The sequence below is a fragment of the Procambarus clarkii genome, chromosome 16 (genome assembly GCF_040958095.1).
Source record: "Procambarus clarkii isolate CNS0578487 chromosome 16, FALCON_Pclarkii_2.0, whole genome shotgun sequence".
In the NCBI taxonomy this organism is placed as follows: Eukaryota; Metazoa; Arthropoda; class Malacostraca; order Decapoda; family Cambaridae; genus Procambarus; species Procambarus clarkii.
The window spans coordinates 30,439,447-30,461,944 of record NC_091165.1 but is presented as its reverse complement, the minus strand read 5'-3'; the positions used below and the strand labels follow the sequence as shown (position 1 = coordinate 30,461,944).

Below are 22,498 nucleotides of genomic sequence, written 5' to 3'. Positions count from 1 at the left end.
CGATTTATTTCCAGATTTCAAACTATTCTCTTTGTCTATTTTGGTTGTATTGATGAATGAGGACCAGATGAGAGCCTTATCACTTGCATATGGGCAATAAAGTTACTGCAATATATATGTTTCGTTATAAGAACATAAAGATGAAGGTAACTGCAGAAGGCCTCTTGGCCCATATGAGGCAGCTCCTATTTATATCACCCAATCTCATTCATATATATGTCTAACCTACTGTTAAACAGTTGAGGAACCCAGTGTCTGTTTTACAGTTATCCCTAACGTATCCCGATATTTTGTTTTTTGTGGGGCTATTTTTTCTTGACTTCATTTCAAAACATATTGACCTACAACTTTCACATATTCAAGTACGAATACCAAGCAATCTTAATTAAAACTTCCGAGATATGTCATAAATTCGAAGTACAGTGGGGCCCTCAATTTACGATGGTAATCCGTTTCCAGAGACGTATCGTAAGTCGAAGCGATTTTTCCCATAAGAAATAAAGGGAATTGGATTAATCTGTTCCCCACCCTCAAAATTATTAACTTGAAAATACATTTTATACTGAATACAATTTTTTTCTCTAACTACAATACAGTACATATGTCTATCTTACCTTAATGGAGGACTCTTGATGCGCATGGAAAATGATGAGGAAGGGGAGGAGAAGAGGTGTTATTGTTTGGAAGGGGAGTCCCCTTCCATTACAACATCAGGCAGTGATGACTTCTCTGGGGTACACTCTTCTACGTTTTGCCTGCATACCACTAGGACCTGTTTGTGATTCACTGCTTGTTTGTTTCGCTAAAAACCTTTCCATAGATTTTTGTTTTTCCATACGTTTTAATTTTTGTCTGTAGTGAGACATCACAGTGTCATTAAATAGGTTCAGGCAACGGCCTACTGCACAGTGATTTGGGTGAGTCATTTCAGCAAAAGTTTGCAATTCTTCCCATGCTGCACACATTTTCTTAATTAATGATGAAGGGACATTCTGTACTGTCTCCTCCTCCCCTGAAGAAATTTCCTCAGCTGTCTCTTTTTGCTGTTCCTTGTGAAGTTTTTCGGTGGTCAGTTCTTCGCTGTGTTCCTCCACCAGCTCGCAACACACAACACTCACAACACTATGAATGCCACTTCTTTTTCTAAATTTCTCAAACCATTCCTTGCTCGCCTTAAACTCTTTCGCATTTGCATCATTCGTTCCAGGAGTTTTCTTTAAAAGCTCTTCATGCAATTTCCTTGCTTTTTCATAAATGATGGTCTCTGAAACTATCACCCGTTAACTCCTTGCTGTGTATCCAAATTAATAATAACTGTTCAACATCCTCAAGTGTTTGTGTTCTATGTTTCGTGATTGGGTAATACGCTTTTTGCCACTTTAGCACTCATAATTCTTAGCAAGTAAGGTGGATATCGTTGACTGAGATTTGTTGTACTGCCTAGCTAGTTCAACAACCCGCACACCATCTTCATATTTATGAATGATCTCTTGTTTCTGCTCTATGGTCATCCTTACATGGGTTTTCATTTGTTGAACCTTACCACTGACTTTCTTGGGACCCATGGCGTGATATAAAATAATCAGTTTTATGTTCAAAACACAAAAAAAAAATCCCCCACAAAAACACAATTTTTTATAGGCGTGATCGTCACTAAGCGGGCAGCTCTAGTAAACTGAGGCAGGTCGGCCCTCGTGACCGGGAACCATGCGCTCGATCGACCCAAACATGTACCAACAAATATTGTTAGTCAACGACACTATCGTAAGTCGAGTTGCATTTTTCGATCAAATTTACGTAACTCGAAATTATCGTAAGTCGGGGCAATCGTAAGTTGAGGTGCTACTGTACTATATACAGTGGCACCTCGACTTACGATTGCCCCGACTTGTGATAATTTCGAGTTACGATGTAAATTTGATTGAAAAATGCGACTCGACATACGGTCGTGTCGTCGACTAACGATATTTGATGGTACACATTTGGGTCGACCGAGTGCATGGTTAGTGGTTGCGTGGGCCGACCTGCCACAGTTTACTACAGCTGCCCGCTGAGTGACGATCACGCCTATAAAAAATTCCGTTTTTGTGGGGGATTTTTTTTTTTGCGTTTTGAACATAAAACTGATTATTATATATCACGCCATGGGTCCCAAGAAAGTCAGTGGTAAGGTTCAACAAATGAAAACCCATGTAAGGATGACCATAGAGCAGAAACAAGAGATCATTCGTAAATATGAAGATGGTGTGCGGGTTGTTGAACTAGCTAGGCAGTACAACAAATCTCAGTCAACGATATCCACCTTACTTGCTAAGAATTATGAGTGCTAAAGTGGCAAAAAGCGTATTACCCAATCAGGAAACATAGAACACAAACACTTGAGGATGTTGAACAGTTATTATTAATTTGGATACACAGCAAGGAGTTAACGGGTGATAGTTTCAGAGACCATCATTTATGAAAAAGCAAGGAAATTGCATGAAGAGCTTTTAAAGAAAACTCCTGGAACGAATGATGCAAATGCGAAAGAGTTTAACCCTTAACATGCTAGGGGTATAATATCCTTTCTTCCCCACAGGCGCATGTAATTTTGAAAAAAAAAAAAAAATATTTTTTCTTCCTAATTTATTAATTTGTGTTCACTGATCACGGGAAAAATAATAAAAAAATCGTAAGTGGCATATATTGCCCGCTAAAGGGCGGGGGAATCTGGCAAAAAACAGGCGCTGACTCGGCGTGCGTCCCAGGCGATCTGTTGATCACCAGCTGTCAGGCCGGAGTTGCCACAGAGAGATAATTACCTAATTATTTCAATGTCTCTGATTGATTTTTCATAGTTTTTTGCTGTAATATTATTCAATAGTGTGTAATTTGATATATTTATATAATAAAATGAGTGAATCATCGCTGTACTCAAAAATATGGTGTGCATATTGTTGATTCAATTACGTTCATCAATCGGTTAACAAATACTTTGTCGGTTATTACACTATAAGCACAGGTTATATATAAGTATCTGCATGTTTTGTTCACCATAACGAACCAATAAGTAGCTATTATGAGTCAAAAAGTAACGAGGAGTGACCGCCGTGTACCAGCCAGCCACTCACGCCCTCCCTCAAGTCATCTGACTCACCCATATTCTCCTTCCACAATGCTGTTTTTGCTTTTATTCACTATATACAGACGTTATATATAAGTATCTACATTCGTGTTCACCATAACGAACCACTAAGTTGGCATGCTGAGTGGCAGTGGCAGCCCGCCACTAGCTGCTACTCCCTCCCTCCCTCACCTCACCTGACTTGCCACCATTCTCCACCCACCATACTGTTTTTGCTTTTATATACAGACGTTATATATAAGTATTTACATGTTTTGTTCACCATAACTGTACATCTAAGCTTGTATGGTGAGTATAGGCACAAAGACGTTGGACCTCACACAGCTGATGGCTGCCGCCCTAATATTTCTCCTCCAACAATACTGTTTGTGGTGTTATTACGCTATATACACACATTATATATAAATATCTACCTGTTTTATTCACCATACTTGTACAAGTAAACTGGTATGGTGCCCAAAGACCATCGTGGTAAGTAATAAACAACACCGTCGTCTGCACGGTGGCGTCGTCTGCACGACGCCACCGCCCTCACCAAAATGGAGGCTCCCAACCTTCTCCTCTTGCTGTTTATACCCTCTATACACACGTTATATATAAGTATCTATATTTGTGTTCACCATAGCGAACCACTAAGCTGGTATGGTGAGTGCAGTCAATTAAAGGTGGCCACACACAGTCAAAAGACATCGCCACCACCCTCCCTCTTAAAGTATTACTCCTCCCCCCATGGCGCACAGCGCTAAATATCACCACAATCCTGCTATTATCAGAACCCTGGTCAGTTTTATCAGTCAGGGGTCTTCTGTAATAATATCATCGCTACATAATAGCATGAACAAGTATATTATGGCATTTTTAGGCGATGCTGTGGTCACAAGCTTAACAACAGTGCTGTTAGCTCATGCTGCGTGCGTCAGGCTTGGTAGCTTACTCAATACTGAGGGCCTAACACCCGGGAGTTTGGCCCATGATTTTTTTTTTAAATGGCGTCTGTTTACAAGAGCCCTGATGAAGGTGTGGTGAACGCCGTGTATCCGCGGGCCGTTTAAATCTTGCGTAGTACTCTAACACGTCATATGACGTGATGCGCAGTTGACTGGAACAACTTCCAACACGTCATATGACGTGATGCGCACTTTAAGGGTTAAGGCGAGCAGGGGATGGTTTGAGAAATTTAGAAAAAGAAGTGGCATTCATAGTGTTCTGAGTGTAGATACTTCTATATAATGTGTGTATATAGTGTAATAACACCACAAACAGTATACTTGAAGGAGGAATGTTAATGCATCTGGCCTTGAACCAGTGAGGGAGGGAGCATCAGCTGTGTGTGGCAACCTCTGTCAGTTTGAACTAACCATATCAGCTTAGTTGTACAGTTATGGTGAACTAAACATACAGAAACTTATATATGACCTATGTATATAGTGTAATAACGGCAAAACAAAAGGTCGTTTTTGTAGACATTGAACATTATCGGTGCAAGAACTGAACCTTGTGGTGCTCCACTCGTGACATTTCTCCAGCTCAATACATTACCACTGATTACTGCCCTCAGTTTTGTCAAACTTTTTCATTCATGTTAGAACCCTTCCTGTCAAAATGATACAGGTCTATACTTAACAGGGTCTTCCCTGCTGCCACTTTAGATTGGAACTGTGTAAGCCTTTTACTACATATCTGCTAGGAATCCTCTAGTGAGTGAATTATGGATATATATACAGTAATATCTATCGGACTGACTGCTAAAAAGCAGTCAGTCTGAGGGTTAGGATAACTGCCGGTGAGATATGTAGTAACATGTCTGGGTTTCTGGCAAGGTTAGCACCAATTGATGAAAAGAAGCTATTAAATTCAGTTACCATTTCTAGGTCTGTTGCAATTAGTGCAATTGCTTCCCTAATATTTGATTTTTGCTGTTCATTCCTATTCCAAACTGTGGCATGTCTTTATGATGAATGAGAGCCTCTAGAGTACGTGACGTATGGCCATCGTCTAGTGCCGCAGCACTCTAGCACTCCTCACTTCGGGTCTTGCTCCCCCTCCCTCGGTGCCACTGTCCACCTAGGGGGGAGCACATTAGTCACCTATTGGTGATTAAGGTGACTTAGTTCCCTGAACCCTGCCTTGCCCCCGTGGGAAGTAAGTTGAGATGACCACTCCTATGTCTTCCCATTAAAGTGCCTGTAGACACGAAAACTAGGCTTCACTCGGCCGATTTGCCCGCCACACCAGTATCACTTTCAATGTCTCCAATGACCTGTACTCATCTGAGGCCAGATAATTTCTTCCTCATACATTTAACATTTATTACACATTTCCTAACAACAAAGGGGAAATGGGTGGGCAAATTTATCTACCTTAATCGCTCCTGGAAGCTGTAGCCTCTGTAGAACATAGTGGCAAAATGTAGCTCACTTCAGCACTCTACGATGCTGAAGTAGGGCTCCTCTCCTTTGATTCCTCTCTCTGTAGTTGGCTTGGTTGGTCTCCTCCTCAACAGATAGGCTGCTCCCTACCAGAGTTACACTCTTGGTCAGCTAGGAGGCAGCAAATGTTGCCTGTCCTCACACTGGGTTACTGGTCCACTTCTCTTCTGCTGTAAACATGTAGTACAACCGCTTCTTCCCAGGAGGTGTTGTCACTGCTACACTAGACCAGGACTTGGCCACCCGAGCTCATCTACACAGCTCCTCACTGTCAGATGACCAGTGGGTTGCACCTCAACCCTCCCCCCCCCCCCCCCAGTGCTGCCTCTTGACACAAACTTGAAGCTCTACTGTCGTTGAACCTCTAGAAAGGAAAAATGCTCCTAGAAATTTGAAAGGAATGTTAAACTTTCATCTGCTTATGAACCATTTGCAATGAGTGAATGACAACAAATCCAGAGCGCTGTGATGGTGCGCCACCACTGGATGCGGGCAGTGCGGTGGCCTGATGCGTCAACACAAAACATCACATCCAGAAATACAAGTTTCACATCCTGTATAGGAATTCTCTTGCCCAAAATATAAACAGCTAAACAGCTGATCTTAGAAGAGGTAAGAGTTGGGGTACAAAATCCACTTTAAAATATCTTTCAATAAATGTATGATGAAACATACTAAAATAATTTTTTGGCCACAAAATATCCTTGTAAAATATGGGTGCTTCCTATGCAAAGGTGTCTTTTACGCAGGCAAATACAGTACCTAAGTGTAATTACAGGATGAGAGTTATGCTCGTGGTGTTCCATCTTCCCAGTACTCTTTGTCATTTAAAACTTTGAAACTACAGACAGTTTTGACCTCCAACACCTTCACACTTAGCTTGTTCTAACCATCCACCACTCTTTTTGCAAAACGAAACTTTCTAATGTTATTTGGCACCTTTGTTTCCTTGGCTTGAATTTGTGACCTCTTTTTTTTATTAAAGTTGCTGGTTTCAGGAATTCCTGTCAGTTTGGTTGATTCTTGTTAATATTTTGTAAGTGGTGATCATATCGCCTAATTTTCTTTTATCTTCTAGCTTTGGCATATTTAACTGCTTCTAGCCTCTCATTGTAACTTCTTTGTTTTTCAGATCCAGAAGGCCACTGCACATTTTCCAGTTTATTTATGTATATTCAACAACTGCTGCATATTCCATATAATATTGTTTTACCTTCAGCCTGCTCGTGCACCACCTGAGCGGACTTGGTCTTTGGACCGAGTGCTCTGTTTTCTGTCTTCCGTTCGGTTTACTGTGCCTCCTTCGTTCCAGGATTGTTTTCTCAAGGTTCTTTTCCTAGTTTTTCTGGCATCCAGTTGCTATGCTGGTTCCATTGGCTTATTGTTTTCCTCTGCTCTTGACACTTATCGTTTCATATATGTACTTCTTGCTGTTCCTATGGTGGATTCAGTGAAGGGGTACCACCTGTGTTCTTCACGGTGATAGTGTGAATTTGTGGTGCTTTTCTGAGGGGAGCCCCTACGGCTCCCTGGAGCTTATCGGGCTAATGTGTTTTATATTAGACCGGGACATTAGCTATGGAGTTCAGACCTACCAGGGACCATGAGCCAGAACCTGGCCCCTTCAGAGAGGTTTCAGGGAGCAATGACCCTGGAAAACCTCCCTGTGGTTGGGGTTTTCCTTATCTGCCATCGACCGGGGTTAGGCACCCAGAAAGTTAGGCATAACAAACAAACCCCACATGGTAAGAAACTAAAACAAAAAACCGAACAGAGGTAGAACTCCGTGCAGTCCCAAGGAAACAAGCAAATGTCATACTCTACTGCCACACCACTCGTCCGCACAGCCCTCCCCTCCCCAAGAAGGGGAGGGGGGCCCTGAACCTCACCACGCCGGTTGCATAGCATTCCAATTTGTAAGCTAATGTCAACCGGGACAGACGTTTCTCTGGCCTCAAATTCCTGGGCGGTGTTTGCCTGCGTGGCGATCTCTGCTGTATTGTGGTGTGTGGTGGCCAGGAGTACCTCTTCAGTGCCGGGGTTGCATGCGCTTAGGGGCTTCCTTCCCTAAGTGCCATGTGAGTACTGCCCCTGCGTGTCAGGATTATCTTCCCTGGGGCGTTCGGGAACCGCTCCAGTGGGGTTCTTGTTGCTCAGCAATTGCCTCGCCCTTGGGGCCAGCTGGGGCTTGGGGGCCCTTGTTTGGCCTTGGGTAGTGTGTGTTGTTGTGCTGGTTAGGGCATCAAGGTGTTTCGCGACCTACCACCTATGCGGCGACCAGTTCCTGTTGCCTCTGGGGACGGTGTACTTTTGCAGGGGTCTTTTCTTTTGTTTTCGTTTGCCTGGTGGGTGTCTGCCTAGTGGGACAATAGTTTCCCTGATACTGTTTTGGTGGCCCTCTGCTAGGCCCCCTTTATTGTACACATTGCAGGGGTTTCAGTGTTGTCCTCTACCTCTTGTTAGTTTGGGTGTTTAACCGGTTGGCAATTCCTTGCCCAGGCTTCCGTAGTTGTTACCTACGGGCCCTGGAAAACCCTGTCGGGGCTTGGTGGACTGATGGATGCGTCTTCAGAGTTCCAGCCTGCCTTGTGCGGGTATGAAGGTTGCTGTGTGCCCTTGTCTCAGGGTGGCAGTCACCTGTTTTGCTTCCGTCATGCTGCCTGTTTGGTCAACGACACCTTTGACCACAAGTCTTGCGAGTCGTATTCTCTGCTTGTACTCCAGTTTTATTCTGATGATGTTACTGTTAGGGGTACAGGCAGCATCCACATTGCATGTTAGGTTTAGGTTACTGCAACACGCTAGGTTATTTTCCCACCTGGATGTCCTGCGGCTGCCCCACATTGGTTTTAGGGACCCGGACCTGGGGGCGTTAGTCGCTTCGACTTTTGGTTCCGTACAGCGTTCCCTGGTCCTTTCCCTGTTATTGTTGCAGAGGAAGGGGTTTCCTTACCCCCTCCCCCCTTCCCTGTATGAGTATGATTTGGGTTCAGCTCCTCCTTGGGTTCGGTTCCGGGCCCCTTTGGGTACTTCTGCCCCATCTTTCCGTAGGTTTTCTGCTCCTCGTATCTCCGCGAAGGAGGTTCGGGAGGCTCTTGCTGCATACCTTCTGCGAGACCCAGATTCTGCCTTTCATGGATCCGTCCCCTTTTGAGTTTGGTTCTTCTAACCAATTTTGGGTGCATTTGGAGGTTCCAGAGTCTTCCTGGCTGGCAGACTGTCCATTCTTTTCGTTGGGGGCGTGGCATGGGTTCTGTCAGACCCGCACGCTTGATTGCCGTGAAACTTCTACCATTCTGCAGATTTACCTGGGGGGCGAGTTTGAGCATCTTAATGCATGCTTGTTTGCCCCCGTGCTTTCTCGGGATGATGGTCCTTCTGCAGCTTTACGTGCAGGTTCCCTTTCTTTCGGCATCTTTGTTTGCGGAGGATTTGCACGCCCGTGGGCATTTGGCTTCGGTCTTATATTTCTTTTCCTTTCTCAAGCTGTCTTCTACCTGGCTGAGGAGGATGTGGAGGCGTTGAGTGCTGGGCCTTTGTCTGGGGTGCTGTCCTCGGCTGCTAGGGCGTCGGCTGCACTGTTGAAGCTCTTTGTGCCTATCCTGAAGGAAGCAGTATACAGGTATCTCTTCTTTGCTTCTCGCCTCGTGTCCCATCAGGCTGTGCTCGCCCTCTCTCTGGAATCCGCTTTGACCCTGGCTCTTAGGTTTTTGTCTCCATTTTGTCCATTGCTGTTTGCAAAGGCTGCAGTCTCGCAGTTTCTGCAAACAGCTTCGTCTAATTGTCGTCCTATGTCGGACTTGTTGGTTCTCCGGAGCAGTCATTCTTGGCTATCTCGGAGGGGTGGTGCCAGGGTTCGGGGTTCCGCTAATCGAGGTGGGTCATTGGTGCCAGTTTCTGAGCAGATGTTGCCTTTGGTGCCGGCGTCGTCTGGTCGGCGCGGTGATCGCTCTGTTCGGCGCTCGGTTTCTTGTAAAGGGTGTTGGCCCTTTCGCGGTTCACCCCGTTGCCAAGGCGATGGGAGGGAGGCTCGCACTGTTTGCCTACACTTGGTCCCACGATTTGTGGGCCTTTTCGAGTCATGTCATCTGGCCTGCGGTGGTATTGGGTTGCTCCTCCTTTGGGAGGTTCGGGGCTGGCAGGGCAGGCTTCTCCTGCGCTTCATCAAGTCATCTTGAAGTGGGTGCACTTGGGTGTGGTCTGCTTGATACCTGGTTGATGGGGTTCTGGGAGTTCTACTCCCCAAGCCCGGCCCGAGGCCAGGTTTGACTTGTGAGAGTTTGGAGCAGTTTGGAGAGTTTGGAGAGGTTGGAGCGGCCCGCAGGCCCACATACCCACCACAGCCCGATTGGTCCGGCACTCCTTGGAGGAAACAATCTAGTTTCCTCTTGAAGATGTCCACTGCTGTTCCAGCAATATTTCTTATGCTCGCTGGAACGACCCCATCCCTCAGGTGGGTTTCCTGCCTATTTCCAGTGCCGAAACGGGACTGTGTGGATCTGAGGTTCATTCTGGACTTATTCCGTCTGAACCCCTGGATTCCTTGCCCCTCCTTTCGGATGATTACTCTCTCAGGTCCAGCTTTTGTCGGAGCTGGGTGTCTGGATGGTGTCCCTGGACCTCATGGATGCTTATTGGCATGTTCTTATTCATCCAGGGTTCAGGGACTGGTTAAGTTTTGTGGTGGGGCGTCAGGCTTACCTCTTTCGTTGCCTCCCTTTTTACTTGAATCTGGCACCTTGCGTTTTCATGCTTCTTACCCGGGTTGTGGTAACCTGTCTGTGTCTGCTAGGGGTTCGGGTTTTGGCCTACCTCGACGACTGGCTGATGTGGGCTCCCAGTCGGTCCGTTTGTCTGCTCGCCAGGGATGTGATTCTCTCCCAGCCCGCCAGGTTCGTGTTCCTGGTGAACTGGAGGAAGTTCCATCTAGTTCTGTCCCAGGTTTGGACGTGGCTGGGTCTTGTTTGGGACTCTCGGACCGCTTCATTCTCTCCCCCTCCATAGGCGTTGCTGCGGCTGTGATCATGTCTTTGGCTGTTTCTGAGGGGGTCCCGTGTCACTCTGCGGTTGCTCAATAAACATACTTGAACTTGATTGTTGGGTTCGTCCTCCGGGGGCCTTGTGTCGGTTCCTGCGTCGCCGGCTTCCTCTTCGGGGTTTTTGGGGTTTGGTGCCTTGGTTCCTTCCTGAGCCTTAGCTCGATGTGTTCACGGACACGTCGTCTCGCGGCTGGGGCTTTGTGACCAGTGCTCACCAAGCTGGTCAGGGACGGTGGGGTCCGTCCTTCCGTTGCCCTCCCTCACAGCACGGTTCGGGAGTTCTCGGCGGTCTGGTTTGCGCTTTGGAGGGTTCGGGTCACTCGGGGCTCGACCATCCGGTTTCATTCGGACTGTTCTCCAGTGGTTCATTGCCTGAACTGCGGGGGGTTCTCTTCGGTTCTTGCCTCTTTGGGGTTGGTCCCTTCAAATGGTTCATCTGCTGGATTCTCGGGGTTTGGTTCTCTGTGTGGTTCATATCCGGGTAGTGTCCAATGGCCTGTCTCTTCATTCCCCTGTCCACCGAATGGACGGTCGACGCAGACTCATTTCGTTGGATCTGCCAGACGTACAGACTCTCAGACATGGACCTATTCGCGTCAGCATGGTCTCAGCGTCTCCCTTTCTATGTGGCGCCCTCTCCCGCCTGTCAGGCGTTCCCAGTGGATGCTTTTCGGCAAGACTGGTCGACGTGGGGTTACCTGTACCTCTTTCCCCCGGTCCAGCTGTTGCTTCGGGTTCTGGCTCAGTTGGAGTCCTTCCCAGGGAGAGTAGTCCTCGTGGCCCCTTGGTAGCTGGCCCACACTTGGTTTCAGGCGCTGCTTGCTCGGTATCCGAACCTGGGGCGTTTCTGCCAGCTCCGCCTCTTTCAGCAGGTCGGACCGGTCTGGTATGTGGATGGTTCAGTCTTCTCTGCTATTTGCGTCTGGTCTTTTTGACACGGGTGTATCACCATCTCTATGGTGATCAGGTGGCTTCGTTAATTGTCTCACTTGCGAGCTTCGTCTCTGCAACAGTATGAAGTTTCCTGGCATTCTTTTTGACATTTTCTTGCTCTTCGTAAGTTGTCTTCTCTTTCAGATCGGGTTGTCTTGTCTCTTTCTTGGCTTTTTCTGGACCGTCATTTGATACTTAATACTATCGCCTCATATCGTGCAGCAGCTGGCGGAGCTGCTCCAGCTTGCGTTCGGAATGGAGCGGACATCACATCCGCCCCGTTCCGTAAGCTTTCTCGTGCTATGTATCACCTCCGGCCTGCTCATGCGCCGCCTGAGGCGTCCTGGTCCTTGGACAGGGTGCTCTCTTATCTTTCCTCTCCTCAGTTTGTGGTGGCCCCTTCGGTTCAAGATTGTTTTTCCAGGGCCCATTTTTTGTTGGCATTGGCCTCTGGGGATTGGGTCCGGGAGGTTCATGCTCTCCTCTGGCGCAGGGGTTTCTGCTCTTTTGGTCCTGGGAGTAAGTTTGTATGTTTGCAGCCTTCTCCATCTTTTCTGGTGCTTTCTAGAGGGGTCTTTGGGTCTTGATGTTTGATTGGTTTTGCCGGGGGTACATCATGTGTTGTCCGGTTGCGGTTCTTCGCTGATACCTGCACGCCTCGGCTGTGGTGGCTGAGGATGCGCTTTGGGTTGATCCGATTTCCCTCGTTCCTTGTTCCAGGGCTCGGGTCTCCCAGATCGTCCGCAGGGTTATTAAGTCTAGCCAGCCTGCGGTCTCTACTCACGCCCATGACGTTTAGAGATTTGCAGCTTTGGCTGCCATGTTTGGTAACATGTCTTGGGCTAATATTCGGGCGCAAGGATTTTGGAGGTCGAACAGGGTCCTGGCCGCCTGTTATTTAGGTGAACGTGCCTGCTCCTGGGTGTTCTTGTGTTGCTTTGGATCACAGATTGCAGCCAGTTGTCTCGACTCAGAGTTGAGGCGTTCGTGGCAGCCGCCTCCTGGGGTAAGTCCCCCTTTTTCCTTCTCTTTGGGTATGTAGCTCCAGGGAGCTGTAGGGGCTTTCCTCAGAAAACCAGCATTGAAATGCCATTTTCTGGGTGAGCCCCTGAAGGCTCCCTGGCAACCCTCCCTCCCACTGGTCGCCGTTTTTTTCGTGTTGGTTGAAGCTTGGCTTCCGAACTGCAGGGCTATGTAGTTGGCGCGGTGAGGTAAGGGGGTCCCCCCCCTCCCCCTCTTGGGAGGGGACGGCTGCACAGACGAGCAACGTAGCAGTAGAGTGTGATATTTGCTTGTTTGCTTGTTTCCTTGGGATATCAGGGAGTTCTACCTCTGTTCGTTTTATTGTTTCTTACCATGTGGGATTTTTTTTGTTATGCCTACCTTCCTGGGTGCCTAACCCTGGTCGATGGTAGATAAGGAAAACCCCCAACCATAGCAGGGTTTTCCAGGACCATTGCTCCCCTGAAACCTCTCTGAAGGGGCCAGGTTCTGGCTCATGGTCCCTGGTAGATCTGAACTCCATAGCTAATGTCCCGGTCTAATGTAACATACATTAGCCCGATAAGCTCCAGGGAGCTTCCGGGGCTCACCCAGAAAATGGCCATTTCATTACATTGCATTACAAGAACACTGGTTCTTTTGCGACATCCTTTCTCTTCTGTGTTAGTCTTTGGTGTCTGAACATGTGGTGCATGCCTTAGTGTTGTTTTGCTGGTTGCTGATGCCTGTTGTCATGCGGTGTTGGCAGTGCCACTGCAGCTTGCATTCGGGGTTGATACTGCCTCGGCTCCATTTTGCAAGCTCGCTCAGGCACCCCTGGCCTGCTATTGCATTGCCTAAGCCTATTTCCTCTCTCAGCCAGGTTCTTTCTTTTTCTCCTGCCAATTATTTTGTTGTTCCCTTTAATCCAGGTTTGATTTCTTTCTGGTTTTGTATAGGTTTCTTCCTTTAGTTGTCTGGTGGGCAAGCTTCTTGCTCTCCTCCTGCTGGGCAAGGTTTTTGTTCCCTTGGACCCAGTTGTGGGGGTTTGTTCATTGCTGCCGGCATCTTTTCAGAGTTGGCTTCTGAAAGGGTCTCCTGGTCATTGTTTCTTGGTTGGTTCGGCCAGGGTGCATCTTATGTTGTCTTTGGTAGCGGTTGTTGCTGCTTCCTTGTACCACCTGTTCTGCCTTTCTGCCTCGGTGGCCTCTTTGTGAGTTGTCCTGTCACCTTGGTCCTCTGTTGCGCGGTTCATTCTCCAGTTGTCTGCAGTATTGTTAAGTCTTGCCAGTCTGTGATCTTCCCCCTTTTGCCTTACCCCTTGAGCCCAGACTCTTTTGCTGTGTCTGGGCCCCAGCGTCCTTGTGAGGCTTTAGGTTGTGTCTTGCAGGGTTCTGTCTGACTGGTCTATAGTCTCGTCTTCACACCCATTCTGTTCGCAGTTGTATTCGCTCTTCAGGCTGTTCTGGCTTATCGGATCTTGGGCTGCTTTTGGGCACGGTGTGTTGTGGGGGGTTGACCTGCATTCTGGCGGCTCGGTGTCTTTAGTGCTCAGTCCCTAGCACCCTTGTATGATTTTTAGGTCTTGTTTTTTTCTGGCTTTCTCCCTGGTGGTGGCAGACATGAATATAATTCATTGCAATTTTATCATAAATCCCACTGCGCCTTGTGCCTTTTTGATAGGGCCAAGTTCTGGCTTGTGGTCCCTGGCAGGCCAATAGAACTCGGCGAAGAATGACACCTAGTGGTATGACACACACAGATAGTAGCTTCAGGAAGTCACTGGAGCTCACCCAGAAAATTGACATTTCATTACATTAGTGTTCATTTTTTTGCTGTTATCACACTGTATTCCACATTATAGAGTACATATGTTACTATCTACATGTTTATGTATCTTGAGAACCACTAAGCAGTTGTGGTAAGTGTGGTAATCTCGTAACCACTGATTCATGAACAACATTGCCACACAAGCTCACAAGTTGTTGATGGCACCCGAATTAAAAAAGTGCCGCCCAATATACTATGCACGTTGCTAACTCTAGCCGAAAACACTTTTATTAGTATCAAAATCCTGGTCACTAAATCTTGAATAAGAACAATTTTTCACATGTTCATTTTCTAAAGGAACATGAGGTCCCTAAATGAGATAACTTAATTTTTCTTTTATCAAGTCTTGATAGTAGATGGCCAAATCTAAAGATCATCTTTTTCATTGCAGGTGCAAGAGTGCGAGACTAACTTCTAGTAATGGTGGAAAACATGAGCAAGCTTTACTTACACCTGCAGTTAACCCTGATAAAGTAACCATGTAAACTACTGACCTGAGTTGTATATAATAGCCAAATAACCGGAGCCTTTTAGTAGGTAGTGTAGTGGTTACTAACATATGCATGTAGATGCAGTAGAACTTGTGCCATATTTGTACATTACTAGTCCTTTCTAGTCGAACAAGAGTAAAGCAAACATGTTTTAGCGAATGGTGTTGCTTTTATATTTGTCGTCATCTACCAGAAGTGCCTTGTTAACACTTGAGCATTGTTCTTGGTCTGTTAAAGCTTCACAATGGGAGAATTCATAATAGAATGTACACTGTGTGGATCTTCTTTTAGTTATGAAAAAGATTATGATGCCCATCCGTGCTTAGATGCGGATGTCAAAGTTCCTTTCAAAATTAAATTGGAGCAGGGCGAGGATGAGGAAGAAAAGGAACTGGATGAAGCCCAGGATATGTTAAATCGGGCCTCGTGTTCTGGGATTCAAATTGGAGAGATTATGACAGCCGTCAAAGAGGAGCCGACTGATTCTATGGATATTGAAGATGAAGATCCCTTGGATCTAAAATATACTGAAAAAGAGGAAACTAGAAATGAGACTAAGCCTGCAATAGAAGATACGCGTGATCGTTTGAGTAGTGAGGAGGAAGTTGAAGAACTTGAAGTAATGGACCCTAATACTAAAGTAGACAAAGTGACAGATGCAGTATCTATTCGCAATGAATGTGGAGTGTGTGGCAAGCGGTTTTATAGGAGGGAAGATTTTCTTACCCACACTACAAATTCACATAAAATTCCTAGACCATTCCAATGTAAGGTATGCAAAAAAGAGGTTTACTCAAAAGCACTATGTTACTCTGCATATGAGAGTTCATACAGGTGAAAGGCCCTATAAATGTAAACTTTGTTCTAACTCTTATTCCCACAAGACGAGTTATACAATTCACATGAGAATTCATACTGGAGATCGACCATATATGTGTGGGGTTTGTGGGAAAAAATGTTATGATAAATCTGGTCTGACAAGTCACATGAGGTCGCACACTAAGGAAACACCGTACGAGTGTGAAGTATGTGGAAGACGCTTCACTCATTCCAAAAGTTTGTTAGTCCATCGTAGGAATCATACTGGTGAAAAGCCTTATAAGTGTATATATTGTGGTAAATGTTTTAGGCATTGGCATAAACATAAAATACATATTAGGTTACACACTGGAGAAAGGCCCTATAGGTGTAATGTTTGTGGTAAGGGTTTTCCACGTAATGATGAAGTAAAAAGACACATGAGAAGTCATCAGGGAATCAAATCCTTTAAGTGTTCCATTTGTGGCGTGTATTGTGCCACACAAGCAAGTATTACAGGACATATTGACCTTCATCATGCTGATCTAAGGCAAATTGATCCAAATGCACCAGAAAAAACTGTTGTAAAAAATAGTCATTCTGGAATTCTAGGAACAAAAGCCCCTCAGCCAAGGACAATTTATAAGCCAGTTGTGTCAGTAGCAACCCAAAGTACATCCACCGGATCAAACACTCCTCAAACAATTTTACAACCAGTTATTGACAAGAATAATGCTTCTAAATTTAAAAATAATAAAGATCTAAAAAGAACAGAAAATAAATTGGAAAGCAAAACACAGTCTAAAGAGGGTGAGAAGACTAAAGTCCTCAGCTATAAAGAATTTATTGAACTTCAAGAAAAATTGTTATTGTGTAAAGGTTTGACTGTTAAAGATCCACAAGAAAATTCAGCGGCCAACAAGTCAAGTGTTGACGGTAATAGTAGCAGTAAGAGTGGTACAGTGACCAATATATCAAATAAAACAATCATACACAACAACACGAGACCAGCATACAGTGTTGGTAGCCACTTTTTGGACGGTAATATTCGAGGAAAACAAATAATGGTATTGTCTACTCAGAGTGGTCAGAAAGGGGAGGGTACTCGATTTGTGGTGCCTCAATCATTAAGCGGTAACAAGCAGATAATAGCCACTACGTCTTCTGGTTCAATTCCGGCTGGGCAGCGCATAGTCATACGTCAACCTTCCGTACTGATGCCTCAAACTCAGATGACTGGAGGCCAACAGATTGTACTGCTTTCTAAATCTGGCAGCCAACAAAACTCAGTGATGTTATCACAGCCATTGCTGTTAGTGTCTGGGGGCAATTCTCAGTGCATGGTGCTAGTTCCCTCGAATTCCACTACTGGCTCTAACACAGGGGCTGTGCAAACGATATTGCTTCCAGCTTCAGCAGTAAATACACAAATTACCAATGGAGCAAGTACTGCAAGCACCAAAGTTGTGATCAAGCAAGAGCCAGAGGAGGTTGCTTCCACTAACAATACTGCACCAACGATTACCATAAAACAAGAGCCAGGCATACAGTTACCAGCTGGTGTAGTGATTAAACAAGAACCAATTGATGATGCCTCCACAAATGTCAATAGTTCATGTAATGCTATAACAATCAAGCAGGAGCCACAAGACTAGTTGGCAAGTCTACCAGATGCTCATTTTATTATGGTTGTAAGATGCTCCTTTAAACTTGATGTTAGGGATTGTATTGTAACCCTTAAGTGTCGTGCAATACCCAATAAAATTTGTCTTTCAAAGATGAAATAAACTATGACTTTAGTAAGTCAGACTTTGATTAGACATAATGTACACTACTTGAAATCAAACTAGTCATTTAAAGTGCAACAAATGTTATATTTTCACCTCTGCCGGGTTTTTACCATTTTTTTAACGATTCCTTCAAATATCAAGTCAGTTCTGTCACTAGTCAATCTTTTGTGAATATGGGGCCTACAGAGGGCCTTCATGCCTCTTGAGACGGCTCAGGTGTCGTCTGGTGTTTAGTGTACCTGCAAGGACATTCCTTTTTTATTATGTGTATGCATGAGAAATTAAATTATGATAATTTGTATGGATAGTTACTACTGTTTTTATATTTTTCTTAAAATACTGTTACCTAATATTTTATTTTAAGTAAGGTGTTTCAAAGTATTTATTTGATTTACAGTACAGAATTTTTATTTATGATTCTTTGTATACTTAATTATGTAAGATTGATTGGGCTAGTCATTATTGTAATTGTGAAATGTACTTAATATATAAGTAAGGCATATTTATGGATTTATTATTATTATAAAGGCATTTGATTGATTTTAATTTGTTTAGAATTATCATTTTATAATGTTAATGATGTTTAGGAGTAAAGTTTTCATAGAGTATGATTATAAATGCTCAATAATTATAACAGTAATATTGGCATGGACTTAATTTAAGCCTACAGGATTAATTCATAGAATTTAATTTTCAGAATGATTTTAATGTAAAAGAGAATTGCTAAATTTTGTCCTTTCAACCTACTCTTAATCTTACAAGTATTAAATTATTGACAAGATTTACAGTAAGCATAAATCCCCTATTATGAATACTGTGAGCAGTGTGGCATGCCAAGCCCTTAATAAATTAATATTTTTGAGGAAGTTTTTTGATAACGGTACCAAGTAATCTGGGAGATGGGACAAGAACCCAGTCTTATCTTGGCTCTTGTAGATATGTGGACAAATTACATTATCGTGCAATACAGTATACTGTATGTGTATAATTTAATACTGCAAATGGTTATGAAGAAAGTGTGTAAATGATTTCTTAACAGAAGGAAAATGTTTGCATTTTATCTGCCAAAATCCATTTGGTTCATAATTATTTATATTTTTAATTTGTGAACTTTATGCTTGTGTGCTGACATTGTATGTAACATTGATTCATTCATTAACACTACACAACTTCCCACCTCATGGCTGTAAGACATAAATAACCACCATTACTTGCCAATGACTAATACTGACAATTCTAATGTAATCATCTTGCATGACAAATTAACGAGTATTTCAGTGTATTGTACCATTCATATATATATTATAGTTTATCGGGTTCAATTCCAGATGATCAGATATATCTGATCATTAGCATGTAAATTCTTTTTTTGGAATAATGAGGTTCAACAAGAGATATACAAATATATAAAGAACTAGAATTTTATGAAGATTAATTATGAATACAAAAAATAGCTACATTGCTGTATTTTGGTTTTTGTTTCCTATTGTCCAGAAGAGGAAACTTACTATTCTCATCAAAGTCCCGATAGGCCAATGACTTGCCTTGCCCAAGATGCAACCCACAACAGCTGCCTAACTCATGGGTACCTATTTACTGCTAGGTGAACCAACATGTCTGCCCTGCACAGAAATTAAACTCTTGAACTTTTGAGTTGAGAACCAACTACTCTAACGTTATGTCTAAGCTTGCAGAATATTGGATATTAATCTATATTAATTATTATACAGTTAATATTATTCATTTTGGTGTAACTTTTAATTATCTATATATATCTGTGTAGTAAAGTTGCATCCGATTGAATCCAAGTTTGATTCCCGGGCTATGAGAGACTTTGGGCATGTTTGTTGTACACCTAATGCCTCCGTTCACCTAGTAGTAAATAGGTATCTGGGAGTAAAGCAGTTATGGATTACGTCCTGAGGAAGGTCAGTCATTGGAATTGGGAGATGTGAATAAGCTGAAGGCTTTGCGTCCCTTACATAATGGGAAACCAAAAATTGCTCCAGCTTAAATGTGTGTGTGACTTGATTACATTTGTCTCATTATATGAAGTGCTTAATATACAATAGTTTAGTTTCATCATGAATTAAAGAACTTTATATTTGTAAGCATTAGTTATGATGCAAGTGGTGCAGCAAAGTGAGTGGTGGTGGGGGGGGGGGGGGGGGAGGAACAAGGACTGCATGTTTATTAAGCTTGCTTGTTTACACAGTAGAGCTTCCAGGGGCAGCTGGCACCAGTAGTCTACTAACATGCACCTTAACAAACTCTCCTCTACCTTAATAATGGTTTGCATTTACTCCTCTATTACCTTGCTACAAAGCTTCATATTTCACTCGTTTATTCACATTTGATGAGATTAGCTTGAAAGGAGCATGGAGAAAATATTCACACTGAGGTCGTCTTCAATCTAATTGTTTTATCAACTAAAAAACTTGTTTAGTATTTCTGTAATACTGTGTTATTGTAGAAATGAGCTGGATATGTACAAAAGAAAGATTATAAAGTTAAATTACAGCACTTACCATTTGTAACATCAGGGATACTCAGTGATTACAGGCATTATTATGTATCAGTAAAAGATTTGTTTGTTAGATTGTCCAAATACTCATATAATGAAGTTTGTCATTAACCCCTGAAGTGCGGCTATGATCAAAGCTTTGCCTGTGCAAAAAAAAATATATATATAAAATACAAATAATTTGTTTTATAAATTATACATCTGTTTGCTAAAAAATATGGAGTATACAAAAAAATTGCGAGGGGGGGGGGGGGGAGGAAAGGGAGTTGTGCACACCTGAAGATTGCCAAGTCGATCATTTTGTCCATAGGCTGTGGCAGCGTGACTTTCCCGACTTGCCAAATCCGAGACACTGCTGTCATGTTTGCTGTTTTACATTAGTTTACACAATGTCTGGAATATTTCAAATTATTGACATATGATTAACAATCAGAGTACTGTATATAGGCCTAGAAATGTAATATGTTCACACACACACACACACGCACATATACACACACATATAAATATATATATATATAAATATATATATACATATATATATATATATATATATATATACATATATATAATATATATATATGTATATATAATATATAATATAATATATATAATTGAACATTAATCTGTTTCTGGTGAAGTTCAAAGGCGGTGTCTTGCAATCCACAATGTTACTGCTGTTTTGTATGTTAATGTCGTCCAGAAATATTCAAACACTGGCAGGAAACACCAATTTGGGATTTTGAGGTTACAGTAATTGTCTTGTTGGTGGTACACGGTAACCTTGTCTATAGTCAGCCATTACAAGTGATAGCGAGTTTTGTTATGGTGTCTGTTAACTGCAATACACCCATAGAGATGTATGATAACTATAATTGCAGAATTTGTATGAAAGCTGCGTGATAACTAAAATCATCTCATGATGGCAGCATTATTCTAGAATCAACATGTGATGATAACCACACTTTATGGGTTAAAAAAATAGTGCATATTTCCACTCTCTTCTACGTGTAATAAATATATACTCATCAGTATTGTTTAGTATTTGTCACCAACCGTGCACTCCCCCCCAACTCCACCGTGCACTCCCCCCAACTCCACCGTGCACTCCCCCCCAACTCCACCGTGCACTCCCCCCCAACTCCACCGTGCACTCCCCCCAACTCCACCGTGCACTCCCCCCCCCCCAACTCCACCGTGCACTCCCCCCAACTCCACCGTGCACTCCCCCCAACTCCACCGTGCACTCCCCCCCAACTCCACCGTGCACTCCCCCCCAACTCCACCGTGCACTCCCCCCCAACTCCACCGTGCACTCCCCCCCAACTCCACCGTGCACTCCCCCCCAACTCCACCGTGCACTCCCCCCAACTCCACCGTGCACTCCCCCCCCCAACTCCACCGTGCACTCCCCCCCAACTCCACCGTGCACTCCCCCCCAACTCCACCGTGCACTCCCCCCCAACTCCACCGTGCACTCCCCCCAACTCCACCGTGCACTCCCCCCCCCCAACTCCACCGTGCACTCCCCCCCCCCAACTCCACCGTGCACTCCCCCCAACTCCACCGTGCACTCCCCCCAACTCCACCATGCACTCCCCCCCAACTCCACCGTGCACTCCCCCCAACTCCACCGTGCACTCCCCCCAACTCCACCGTGCACTCCCCCCCAACTCCACCGTGCACTCCCCCCCAACTCCACCGTGCACTCCCCCCAACTCCACCGTGCACTCCCCCCAACTCCACCGTGCACTCCCCCCCAACTCCACCGTGCACTCCCCCCAACTCCACCGTGCACTCCCCCCCAACTCCACCGTGCACTCCCCCCAACTCCACCGTGCACTCCCCCCCAACTCCACCGTGCACTCCCCCCAACTCCACCGTGCACTCCCCCCAACTCCACCGTGCACTCCCCCCAACTCCACCGTGCACTCCCCCCAACTCCACCGTGCACTCCCCCCAACTCCACCGTGCACTCCCCCCAACTCCACCGTGCACTCCCCCCATATACCCTTTCCCAACTTCATCATACACCCCCCCCCCTCTCAACTCCACACCATCATACAACCCCCCTACTCCACCCCATCATACAACCCCCCCTACTCCACCCCATCATACTACCCCCCTACTCCACCCCATCATACAACCCCCCCTACTCCACCCCATCATACAACCCCCCCTACTCCACCCCATCATACAACCCCCCCTACTCCACCCCATCATACAACCCCCCCTACTCCACCCCATCATACTACCCCCCCTACTCCACCACATCATACAACCCCCCCTACTCCACCCCATCATACTACCCCCCTACTCCACCCCATCATACAACCCCCCCTACTCCACCCCATCATACAACCCCCCCCTACTCCACCCCATCATACTACCCCCCTACTCCACCCTATCATACAACCCCCCTACTCCACCCCATCATACAACCCCCCCTACTCCACCCCATCATACAATCCCCCCCCTACTCCACCCTATCATACAACCCTCCCTACTCCACCCCATCATACTACCCCCCTACTCCACCCTATCATACAACCCCCCTAC

General features: G+C 44.9%; 1 protein-coding gene across 1 annotated transcript in view; it reads left to right on the top strand.

Annotated features, from left to right (window-relative positions):
* LOC123760107 (uncharacterized) overlaps window positions 1-20,970 on the top strand; it is a 31,546-nt gene extending 10,576 nt beyond the window's left edge. The window contains 2 exon segments of the mRNA XM_069325419.1: window positions 14,728-15,605; window positions 15,607-20,970. Of these exon segments, the coding sequence (XP_069181520.1) occupies window positions 15,072-15,605; window positions 15,607-17,280 (2,208 nt within the window). The 5' untranslated portion in view covers window positions 14,728-15,071 and the 3' untranslated portion in view covers window positions 17,281-20,970.
* The last annotated feature ends 1,528 nt before the right edge of the window (window positions 20,971-22,498 follow it).